Source organism: Otolemur garnettii, unplaced genomic scaffold (genome assembly GCF_000181295.1).
Source record: "Otolemur garnettii isolate 467f Iridium unplaced genomic scaffold, OtoGar3 scaffold00127, whole genome shotgun sequence".
Lineage (NCBI taxonomy): Eukaryota > Metazoa > Chordata > Mammalia > Primates > Galagidae > Otolemur > Otolemur garnettii.
This window is the reverse complement of record NW_003852522.1, coordinates 1,400,527-1,412,230: the sequence shown is the minus strand read 5'-3', so window position 1 is coordinate 1,412,230 and position 11,704 is coordinate 1,400,527. Positions and strand designations below refer to the sequence as shown.

The 11,704-nt window shown below is 53.5% G+C and overlaps 1 protein-coding gene across 1 annotated transcript; it reads left to right on the top strand.

The window, feature by feature from the left end:
• The first annotated feature begins 2,037 nt into the window (after positions 1-2,037).
• IER2 (immediate early response 2) lies at positions 2,038-3,874 on the top strand. Its single transcript, XM_012810167.2, has one exon. The coding sequence runs from the start codon at positions 2,189-2,191 to the stop codon at positions 2,864-2,866; it is 678 nt and encodes a 225-aa protein (XP_012665621.1). The 5' UTR covers positions 2,038-2,188; the 3' UTR covers positions 2,867-3,874.
• The last annotated feature ends 7,830 nt before the right edge of the window (positions 3,875-11,704 follow it).

Genomic DNA, 11,704 nt, shown 5'->3' with positions numbered 1-11,704 from the left:
TGAGGCAGGAGACTCGCTTGAGCCCAGGAGTTGGCGGTTGCTGTGAGCTGTGATGCCATAGCGCTCTACCCAGGGGTGATAGCTTGAGTCTCCGTCTCAAAAAAAAAAAAGAACTTCTTTGAGGGTGGTCTTCTGAGCGGGGCAGATCTCCCTTGGAGAGCAGTGGGTGGGATGTCTCAAATGAGTCCTCGAGGGGTCGCCCCTATGCGTGTCACAGTCTCTGTGTGGGGTCTCAGATAGATAACGCCTGAGCTGCAGATGTCATTGTGGTTTCTCAGTGGTGGCTGGGGGGGGGGGGGGGGGGGGGCCTCCTCGGCCGGTCGCTGCAATGTGGCAGCATAGCTGAACGCGAACAGGTTATGTGGGGGTCTTCTAGGAGGGAGTAATTGTTGAGTCCTCATGTGAGGAGGTGGGCTGAGACTGGACATGAAGGGTGCTCCAAAACAAGAAGTTCACTTGGGGGTAGGGGAGGAGGGCAGAAATAACCTGGGAGGGGGCCGGTAGGGGAATAACTGGGCCTCCGTCGGAGGAGGGAGAGATGAGATGAAGAGATCCTCAGCGGGTCGCCTCTGTGCTGGCAAGGGTGGTTACATAGGGCCTGGAGGAGATGGCGTCAGTGGGAGTCCTGAGATAGCCCCTAGCCGTGGCGGTGTGATTTCCCGGCCTTTCGCCTAACTGGCCTCGGGAGGGAAGGAAGTGAAACCTTCCTCTCCCTCCCCACCCGCTAATTTGGAAGTGGGTCAGGAGGCCTGGGGCTCCAGCCAGAGCCAGAGAGTCAGGAGCAGAGGGGGAAGGGGGAGAGGAGAGGGCGTGTTCAGAGCCCAGAGCTCGTTTCCCTGGAAGCCCGCGGCCGCTCACTACTGCAGTCCCGGCCCCTGTACTTATATGGGCAGCCGGAAGTGTCTTCTGAGCCTGCCCTACCTCATTCTTTCCAAATTTAGCTGTAGAAGTCAGCCCGCGCCGGAGGCGGGAAGGCTTTAATCGCCAGTCTGGCGGGGGGAGGGGTGGGGACTTAACCCCTTAAAGGACCCTCACCACGAATGAATGGTTTTCGAACATTTTGTATCCTTTTTTGAGGAATTGGACTTAGATTTTTTTGGAATGATCACAGCTAGCGGAGGGTGAGGCCTATGCTTTCTATCTGCTCTTTCTCTATATTGCTCGAGTTTGCAGCTCGAATTCGAACCCCGCCTCCTGGGGCTCGGAGGCGGAGCACCGACCGGTAGTTTGGGGGGCGACAGCCACGTGTTTCCCGGGACTGTCATGCGGCTGTGTCTGCTGGCTTAGAAGTGCCAAGCCCACCCGTTCAGCTCGTGTCTGGAGAAACCGAGGGCGGGGGGAGGGTTGCTCGGTTCAGAGCGTGGGAGCTGCAGCCTGGGCTGCTCGCGGGGTGGGTAATTTCGCTCCCGAGCCAGCTTACTGCCTATAACCTAGGGACGTACGCTAGACACAGGTAAGAGCTGGAGCCCTTAATGGGCCCCTTTCACTCCAGAAAGTCCATTTTATTCGTTTACAAATATTGGACTAGTGACTCTGCCTTGGTTTCGTCACCTGAAAAAATCAGATATGTTCAATTAGGTAAGTATTAGTAAAAGGAAAGCATTTAACAGGGCCTGGCACATAGTAAATAATCTGCATGGTTATTGGTGCGGAAAATGTTCATTAGGGGCTTGGAAGATGCTAGGAACAGTGAGTGCTCAGCTCGAACCTGAGTCTTGCCAATGCGAAGAGAAACTTGTCCCTAGGGCCCGCTGGGGCCGCCAGACGCATGTGGGTGGGCCCTGAGTCCCACCTTCGGCACCCTACGCTACGCCTGCTCTGGTGGTACGGCTGGACTCAGAGAAAGGAGACCACTCGGAGAACTCGGCGTGGAAAGGGAGACATCCTTGCCCAGATTTCTGTCTCTTTTCCTCCCTGGGTAAATTGTACCCTGTCGCTTTAAGGAGTCTCTAGCCTCGGTGGGGTGGAAAGCCCGGATGCCGTCTTCTGATTGGGCTAGGCGTCTCCGTGACGTAATTCGGGGTATAACAGGGCCCAGGTGGCTGGCGCTGGGGCAGAGCGTCTTAGCGGTATTACTTCGTCGTCTGGCGCGTGGATAGAGGCTTGAGCTAGCCGGTTGTCCGGGTTGAACCTGCTCCCTGTCCTGTTCATTCCAGCGGTCCCTATTACTCTCAACCGTCGAGTTGTCATGGAGGTGCAGAAGGAGGCACAACGAATCATGACCCTGTCTGTTTGGAAGATGTACCATTCGCGCATGCAGCGCGGTGGCCTGCGGCTGCACCGGAGTCTGCAGCTGTCGCTGGTCATGCGCAGCGCTCGGGAGCTCTACCTCTCAGCCAAGGTGGAGGCCCACGAGCCGGAGGCATCCTTTCAGTCAGCCCACTCCTCTGACCCTCGCCTGAACCCGCCGCGGGAAGAGGGAGCCGGAGCCGGAGCCGAGGCAGCTCCCCTGGACGGTGAGCAGCCTTCCCCGGAGCCCATGGACACGGAGGAGGCGCCAAGAGCTGAGGAGGCTTCTGCCTGTGGTGCCCCGCGCCCCGCCAAAGGAAACCGCAAGCGGCGGAGCAGCAGCCTTAATGACGGAGGGGACGTCGGACTGGTCCCAAACAAGAAAGCCCGTCTGGAAGAAAAGGAGGAGAAGGAGGGGGCGTCATCGGAGGTCCCTGATAGCTTGCAGCCCTCTTCAGCCCAAGCCGAGGGCGCCTTTCCTAACCTGGCTCGGGTCCTACAGAGGCGCTTCTCCGACCTCCTGAACTGCAACCCAGGAGCCCCACCGACGGCGCCGCCCGCCTGCGAGGCAAAGACAGCCTGCCGCCCGGCGGACAATATGCTGAACGTACTCGTGAGGGCCGTGGTGGCCTTCTGAAGATCCCGAGCAGCGCAACCAGAGCCCAGAGCGCGGGTAGAACCTTTGGCCCAAGTGCGCAGACCCGAGGCGAGCCCAGGCTCCCTCGGGGGAGCGCCCGCGGAAACCGTGGAGAGAAGCCGTCGCCGCTGCGGGGCTGTTGAGAGCCCCGGAGAGGAACTTTGTCCCCCAGGGAGCCTTATGTGTACAGCAACGGCAACGAGGAGCCTGAGCTACGGGCGCTGCTGCTGCCTTCCACTGAGACCTGCCGCGCCCACAGGTGCTGTCTTAACGGACTGGGGCGTGAACCTTTCCCTCTCCTTCTCGACTGGGAAAGGAGAGCCTTGGTTCTTTAATCTCAGGGTCGGACTTGATTTTTTACTAGGGGCTGTGTTGCTCCTTCAGGGGTTGTCAATAGTTGGTGATTGCGTTTCCAACCTCGGAGAATTCCAGGCACTCCCTTCCCCTTCCACTGACATGCTTGTGCAAGCGGTTATCGTTGCGTCATGGGGCAGACGTGGGGAACTTCCTGCTGCCTTGAGTGGGTGTGGGGCCTGGGAGGAGGTTCTGGGGTGTGAGCCTACCCTGGGTGTGGGAGGAGAGTGGCCCCAGTCACTTCGCCCGGGTATGCTGCTGGTTAGTTGCCTTGCGCTCCTGAGCCTTCGGGTGGGGGCAGTGGGGTTTGATTTCAATTTTTTCTCGTCTGGTGCGTTAGAGGTGGCCAGTGTGTTCCCAGTCTCAAGTGTAACCTTCCCTCAGACAAAGGGATGCAGTCAACCCGGACGTCCCGTTCTGAATCAGGAAAATATGGAGGGTGGTAGAGGATGGCGGTATTCAAAGCACTGTAAGGATAATAAGCTGGGACCAGTTAGTGGTGAAGACTGGGCCAGTTTTGGGAGGGGGTGAATTCTTGCCACAGAGTTTCTGAGGATCTGTTTACTTTTCTCGTGGTGAATTCTTTTAACTCCGTCTACCTGGAGTTTTTGTTAGACATATCAGATAGGAAAATAAAGGCCATTTGAGTAAAAAGTGCTGTCTGGTTTTCTTCCTTGCTGGGGGAGGGGCAGAGTTAAAGGGTCAGGCTCTGGCGGCGGCTGGCTAGGGGCCCAGGAACCGGTCAGACCTGTTACCACGTGAGCAGGAGGGGGGCTAAGCCTCCTTTGCCCCAACACTTGAAGTGCTGGTGGCATTCCACTCCGACTCCCCGTTGACCCTCCTATTTGGAGGTTACCTCGAAACTCCGCTACAACGCAGGGGGTGGTGGGAAAGAGGGCTTTCTGAGTTTGAGGATTTGAGAAGATACTGTCTGGTACTGTGTTCCAAGCAGAGTTGGGGACCCTTACCTCCTTTGGAACCTTGAAGGATGGTAGATCTTGCTCCTCCCTCCCCTCAACAGAATCAGCTCTGGTGGAGTCCCTTAGCCTGGGGTGGACTTGAGTGTGTCAGGTTTATCAGTGCCCTTAATACTCCAATTACAGTCTCTGGCAGGAAGGTGAGCTCCCTGTTGCCTCATCTGTGAAATGGGCCTTTAAATAGCTTTCCCACCAAGCCTTAGGTTTAGAAATGCCCGTGAGAACCCTAGTTATTTGCTTGAGTCACGCCCCACCCCGAATTAAGCCACCCACAGAGCAAAAAACACTTCAGGTTTCCCCTGCTTTGTTTTAGGAGAGGTGCTGCTGGCGTGGCCTCAGGGTAAGGGGAAACGGGCTGATGAGAGGTCAAAGGAGCGGCAGGTGCGGGGAAAGGAGGCAGCGGGAGTCTCAGTTAAGGGACCAGCCTCTCCCCTCCAGACGGCTGCTTCGCTGGCGCTGGCTTCCCGTGACCCCCAGAGGCCCCGACCCTGAGGCCCTGAGGGTAGAAGGAGGGTGCAGTGGAGGGGCAGAACGGCTCCAGAACGCTGTCTGAAGCCATCTTGGACCTCTGGCTTCCCTACTGCCGCAGCCACCCTCCCTAGTAGATTGTGAGGGGAGGGGGCACCCCTAGAGCCTCCTCCCCCAGATATCTAGCCAAGCTCGTCTCTTATGCTGCCTAATTCCTTCCAGGAAAACGTAGAAGACTTACAGCACCACCTGCTATGAGTCCCAACCCTTAAGTACCCAAAGGGACGTTGGGGGCACTGGAGCCCCATGCCCCACACCCTAGGCGTTAGCTCAAGGCATCGGCATCGAAGCAACTCCGCGGCGAGCCTGGCCCGACCTGGGAAGTCCCTGGCGGCTAGGAACAAGGCCGCCTTGCATCCTGTCGCAGGAACCGCCAGGCCCTTCCTTCCGCGGGAAGCCACTTGGCCGACCCTTGCCCCCTGCTGGGCCACTTAGGGGTTTCCGCTGGCGATCACTTGGGCTGGGGGCTAGAGGTGATGGGACGGAAGACCTGGCTGGAGCAATACTCCTACCCACATCCCCTTAAGATATATCCATCTCCAAGACCCCATTTGACCCACTACAATAGGCAAAATTAAAAACTTGTCACAGACACACCCCATTGGTGAGGACTGGAGTAACTGATTGGACAATAGCTGTGAAAAAGGTCATTTAGTCATTTACCCTGCAACCAGGAGATTCCCCAGGGAACCCCAGGCCTGCAACAGGAGGCTCCAGAAGGGTGTTTACTGCAGCACTGTACCGAATTGGCACAAATTGCAAACGGCCTACATGCCCAACCAACCAGCTCAATGTGGACTATGCTTGGCTGCTACTAGAGGATATCAGACCTGAGCTAGATAGATCTACACACACAGGCAACACAGGGAACCTAGAACTATGTGTGAGTGACAGCCAATTGGCCAGCTCTACAGGCTTGCTGTATAGCCCTGAGCAAGTCACTTCACCTCCGGGCCTCAGTTTCTCTGGCTGTAAGTTGGGGATAATATAAGTCCCTGCCTCCTTGCAGAAATTAAGCGATATCATGCGCGTTCAGTGCTTAGCATAGTGCCTGAAACAAATTAATTGGTATATGTGTTATTTTATTATTGTTAGGGCTCAGGATAACAACACTGGACATTTAAAAGCAAATATAGAAATACGAGTAAAGGCCAGACATGGTGGCTCATGCCTGTAATCCCAACACTTTGAGAGGCCAAGGAGATCATTTGAGGCCAGGGTTTCAGACATCACGCTGGGCAACAGTAAGATCCCATCTTTAAAGGCTAGGCATGGTGGCTCACACCTGTAATCCTAGCACTCTGGAAGGCTAAGGTGAGTGGATTGCCTGAGCTCACAAGTTTGAGACCAGCCTGAGCCACAGGGAGACCTTGTCTCTAAAAATAGCTGGATTGTGTCAGGTGCCTGGAGTCCCAGCTACTTGGTAGGCTGAGGCAAAAAAATCTCTCCAGCCCAAGAGTTTGAGGTTGCTATGATGCCATAGCACTCTATCCAGGGCGACAAAGACCCCATCTCTACACAAAAATAAGAAAAATTAGCTGGATATAGTAGCACACATCTGTAGTCCCAGCTACTCAGGAGGCTAAGGCAGGAGGATCACTAAAGCTCAGGAGTTTGAGGTGGCAATGAGCTAAGATGCCACCACTGCAATCCAGCCTGTGTGATGGAATGAGACTTCTCCCAAATAAATAAATACCACCTCTTTATAGACCCCAAATTTAGCTCTCTATCCTGAACTTCCCCCTCCAGACTTGTCTGGCAAGCCTCTCTTTCCTGATGTCTCCTTGAGGGGGTCTAAGGTGTTCCATCCAAATGTTCAGGACCCAAAGAGGATTCTTGCTCTTTCCTACTACCCTATTTTTTCTGGACCAATGGCAATGGCGGCACTCTTCCAATTGAAGGATCTCCTTGACTCATTATTTCTCCCTTCCTAATACTCTTTCCAGCAGCAGGTGCTGTCAACTCAGCCTCTCACCCTGCTCCAAGCCTTTCCATAACTTCATGGCTCAGCTCCTTCCCTGATGTGAGTGGCCATCACCTTGCACCTTTTATTAAGGTGGTGACCTCCACCCTGCTTTTTTCTTCAAAATCTATTCTGTATAATAGCCACACTGACATTATAAAACACAAATTGGATCATTTTGCTGATCCAGGTTCCCCTCTGCTCCATCCACCACTGACCTCCTTTCTGCTTTGAGAATAGGCCAAGTGCATTGCAGCTCTGGGGCCTTTGCACTTACTATTTCTTCTGCCTGCAATGCTGTTCTCCCAACTGTCTTCAAGTCCATCCTCACTTTCTTCAGGTTTCAATTGAAATGTCTGTCACCTCCTTGGGAAATCTTTCTTTGGCTGCCCAATATAACATCACACACTGATCACTACCTAAAATCATATGTTTTATTTAGCATCTGCACCCCAATTCAAATGTCGATTTCACCAATGCCCAGCCCAGGCCTGAATGAATGAATGAATGAAGTTATCTCAGGCAAATAGGTGCTAAGTGTTTAATATCTATCATCTCATTTAACAGATGCCTTTTCCACAGTGCTTAAATAGAATTTCCCAGACCTCACATGGTTAAGGGTCAGGATATTTGTGATATCTTCATAACAAACGCACTATTATTATTTTTTTAAAGACTAGATCTCAATATGTTGCCTAGGCTAGAGTTCAGTAGCTATTCACAGGTGTGATCATAGCTCACTGCAGCCTCAAACTCCTGAGCTCAAGAGATCCTCCCATCTCAACCTCCCCGGTAGCTGGGGCTACAGGGGCATGCTACCTCACCCAGCTAACAGTGTTACTATTTACCTAATATTTTTCTCTGACTTAACCCACTTGTTAATCACTCAACATACGTAGAAGGTAACTGTTTGAAAATGTTACAGTGAAAACAAAACAATGTCATAAGATCCTGCTGAAACAGTAGCCAATGGGTTATAAAGACAGATTAGCCAATGTCAAAACACATTGTTACCAACAGGAAAAAAGTATCCTTGGGCTGAGAAGGATGCAAGCTGAAAAGAGAGAAAAACTCTGAGGGGTTCATTCCATGCTATTTAAATATCATTGAATCATTTTGCCACCCTGTTCCAGAACTTGGGCAATTCTGCTTCTGGAAGAGGGACAAAACTCCTACCGTTGTCTGCAAGATCCTGCTTGATGCGTACCATCTCCGGCCTAATCTTGCATCATCCTCTGGCCCCACTGACTTGCTTTTTGTTCCTTACACTTCTACAATCATCCCAGCCACATGGCCTTCTCTTTTCCACTGTCTTCTTTGCCTAGCTAAAGCACCTACTTCAACTCTAGGAGCAAATCTTCAGGGAAGTGTTCCCTGTCTGCTCCCCATTTTGGCCCTAGACCCCTACTGATATTCAGATGAAGAGCTACTTTAAAACATTTTTTCATTTTTGGTAAAATTTATCACAGCTGCGATCTTACTTTTGTTTCTGGGTTTGTCTCCTCTTCTAGACTGCGGTCTCCACCATGAGGAGGGCAGGGACTGAGTGTAGCGCTTAACTTAAGTAGTTTTTGTGACTGAATGATACATTTGCAACCTTCCTTTAGGTTCCGTCCTTTTAACTTCCACTTTTTACAGATGGAGTAACTGAGGTCCTGATAGGATCGCCCTGCAAGAGAGTAAGGGGCAGCTTTAGTCGTGTCTCTCATTCTGATGTCCCATTCTCCCCTAGACCTCCCAAACCCAGGCTTGGGCACCGGAAGGGAAGGAAGCCCCGGTTCAGCCTATGTGGATCTGGGAAAGGCTAGGCCACAGGTCTGGACCAGCCCAGAAGCCGCACGCAGACCGGTTTACCCGGTTCCGGGGCTCTGGGCGAGGTCCATCCGCCCCTGGAGGGCACCACATAGGCCACGCCTTGGCCCACTTGCAAGCCAGGCAGGATAGGGACGTAATCATAGCGAGGAAATTTGAGCCTGAGGCCGGGAGGTAGGTAACTAGTCAACAAGCGAGGGGCAGAGCAAATCTAATGTCACTCACAGCCAAGGGGTGAATATGCAAATTAGTCCCGCCTCGCCCTCTTCTCTGGACCCCGCCCGAACACTACAAACAGCGTCTTCCAAGAACTCCCCGAGCAGTTCTTGGCCGGGGCCACGCCCCTCGCCTCCAAACGGGTTCCTTCCGGATTCCACTCACACCCCTGGCGTCAGGTCCGGACGCGGGGGCGGAGCTTAGGGGCAGTGCCGGGAACGCCGGGGCAAAGGCCGCGTCCGGGGCCTGGGGATGCAGGGGCTGGGAGGTCTGGGCCTCTGCGCAGCCCGCGGGGTTTCAGCTCCAAATTCAGGTAGATGGCCGAAAAGGCGGAAAAGAAATGGGGCTTGCTACAGTTTGAGGCTCACGCTGCGGGCTTTGGCCTAGGGGGTGCTGAATCCCCTCACCTGTGTTCAGGGAGCCCAGAGCCCTCCCACCAGTGTCTGGTGGAGCTCAGACCCACACACCTGTGTTTTGGGGAGCCCAGATCTTCCCCCACCTATGTCTAGGGCAGCCCTAAACCTAGTTAGGGCTAACTCTAAACTTTTGTAGATTTCCAAGGCCTCAGCCTAGGAGATTATATTGCCCACCGCTGTGTTAAAAGGAGCTGGGTTTCCTCCAGTTGGTGTCCAGGAAAGTCGAGCCTCCCTGCTCGCTGCCTGGCCATTTTGAGGAACCTCTTTCTCAGCAGAAATCCTCTGAGCCCCAGCCTGGTTGTTCCCGGTCCAGTCTTCCAGCCTACTGGCCCAATTGGCTCCAGATCAACCCCCACTCCCCCAGCACATTGTTGAGCTCGGTGAAGAAATAATCTCAACATTCACAGCTCCTGCACCACCGTAGCCAGCCCGCACCAAGACAGCTTGGTGGCCTCCTGGGGTCTTCCCTTCCCAGCCGTCTGTCCACCCGACTGGCACCAATTAATTTCCTTTTCTGCCTATCCACACACATCTGGTTGCCAGCTGCTTGCTGTAGCCCTGCACGCCCCCTGGAGCTCCTAGGGAATTGCTAACAGTTCTCCCCTTTTGCACCCCCCTATCCAGGCTACCCCACCCGAGTCTGCTAATCAGAAAAAGCTGACAGGACCTGGAGGACAGATCAGAAATGAGATGGAGGAGGGGTGGGTGAAAATTTCTGATCCAGCTTAGGGTGGGGGCGCAGGTAGGGGAGCTGGGGAAGAGAGGCAGGGGCTCAAGTTGTAACTAAAATCTGAGATCAAAGACTTCTGGCTTCCAGATAGGGATTTCAGGGAGGGCTGTCCCATCCCCTAAAGGCGGGAAAGGTGGAGCCCCGCTTCCTCGGAAACCCCCAGAGACGCTGAAGTGACAGCTGTGACTTCTCCAGACGGAGACCGGCGGGTTTCCTTTTCCTGAGCTCGCTCTCCAGAAGGGCTGGCCTTCAGCCTGCGGAGACTACACGGCCTCTTTGAAGGGGCTCCCTAGAGGGTCTTTCTGGACGCAGGGGAAGGGGCTGGCTGTAGAACAATGGGGCTTTTGTGGCTTCTAGACGCCAGACGCTTCCTGTTAACCCTTCCCTGGGGCCACCTCTGCAGGGAGCACCCCAGACCCCTCCTTGATGGGGAAGAGGGAGTCCTGTTGGGAGAAATAGCTGTTGTGCTAATTGCAGCTTTTGTGAACGTGATTAGGAAATGAGGAGGTGAAAGCAGACCTTTCCTACACTTTGGAGTCACAGGACTTTCTCCTCTATTGCTGGGGGTTATACAGTTAGGGACAAAGCTGGGCTAGCCTGGGAAAAGGCTCTGCACTGAGCTCTGACGAGTCCCAGGCTGCACCCATGACAGGTTAACCAGGATCTTGGGTGGGGGTGAGGATGAACTGGAACGAGGTGGGGATCACAGGTAAATCCAGCAGTGTTTGGAAAACACCATTCTGGCTGCCTTGATGAGGTTAGCCAGGGGTCACACTCCCTGACCCAGTTTCCTGAGCAGTCTGGCCCCTCAGTTTCCCTCAGCTTGAGGAGTTCCCCCAAGACCACAAAGTGGTCTAACAGTTCCCTAAGGAACAAGAGTGAACCAGGAACTTTGGAAACTGCTCCTCCTTGGAGCCCTGGGAAGAAGTCATGTTGAGAGAATTAGCTGTTGTGTTAATAAAGGCTTCACGCAAAGTCCCCTCTGTTTACAGCAACAGCCTGAGAAGTGCCCTCAGAAGATTCTGTGAGTCTGGAAAGGCTCCTGGAGACTCAGCATCTTCCCTGGGGGCTTCTAGTTAGCTCCAGACAGGTCAAAAGAGACATAATTGCTGCTGGCTGGTAGCCAGAGTAGGCTCGTGCTGGGCTGGGCTCCTTCCACTCCTCACTTACTACATGCCTGGGTCAGAATAAAAGTAGGCACTTTCTTTCTTTCTTTTTTTTTGTAGACAGAGCCTCAAGCTATCCCCCTGGGTAGAGTGCTATGGCATCACAGCTCACAGCAACCTCCAACTCCTGGGCTCAAGCGAGTCTCCTGCCTCAGTCTCCCAAACAGCTGGGACCACAGCTGCCTGCCACAACGCCTAGCTATTTTTGGTTGCAGCCGGCATTGCTGTTTTGGCAGGTCAGGGCTGGATTCGAACCCGCCACCTTAGGTGTATGTGGCTGGCGCCTTAGCCACTTGAGCCACAGGTGCCGAGTCAAAAGTAGGCACTTTAATTAGTTCCAGTTTACAGATGAGGAAACTAAGGCACAGTGTGATTCAGTAATACGTTCAGAGTTGTTATTCTAGTAAATCAAAGCCCCACCTTTTTTTCTCTTTTCTTGGAGTCTTTTTTTTTGGGGGGGGGAGGGTATAGGGGCCTTTGTACTGGCCAGTGGACTGGTCTTGCTTTAATCTCTGGTTCTCAGATAAGGAAAGAGGGCTCAAGGAAGTGACAGCTGCCCTCTCTGGTCTCACTGCCACTTCTGAGTTTCCTATTTTCTTTTTCTCCTTACATTGGCACCTGATCACCCATGACATTCCTTCTTAGACTCATTTGCTGGGTATATTTATGGCTTCTT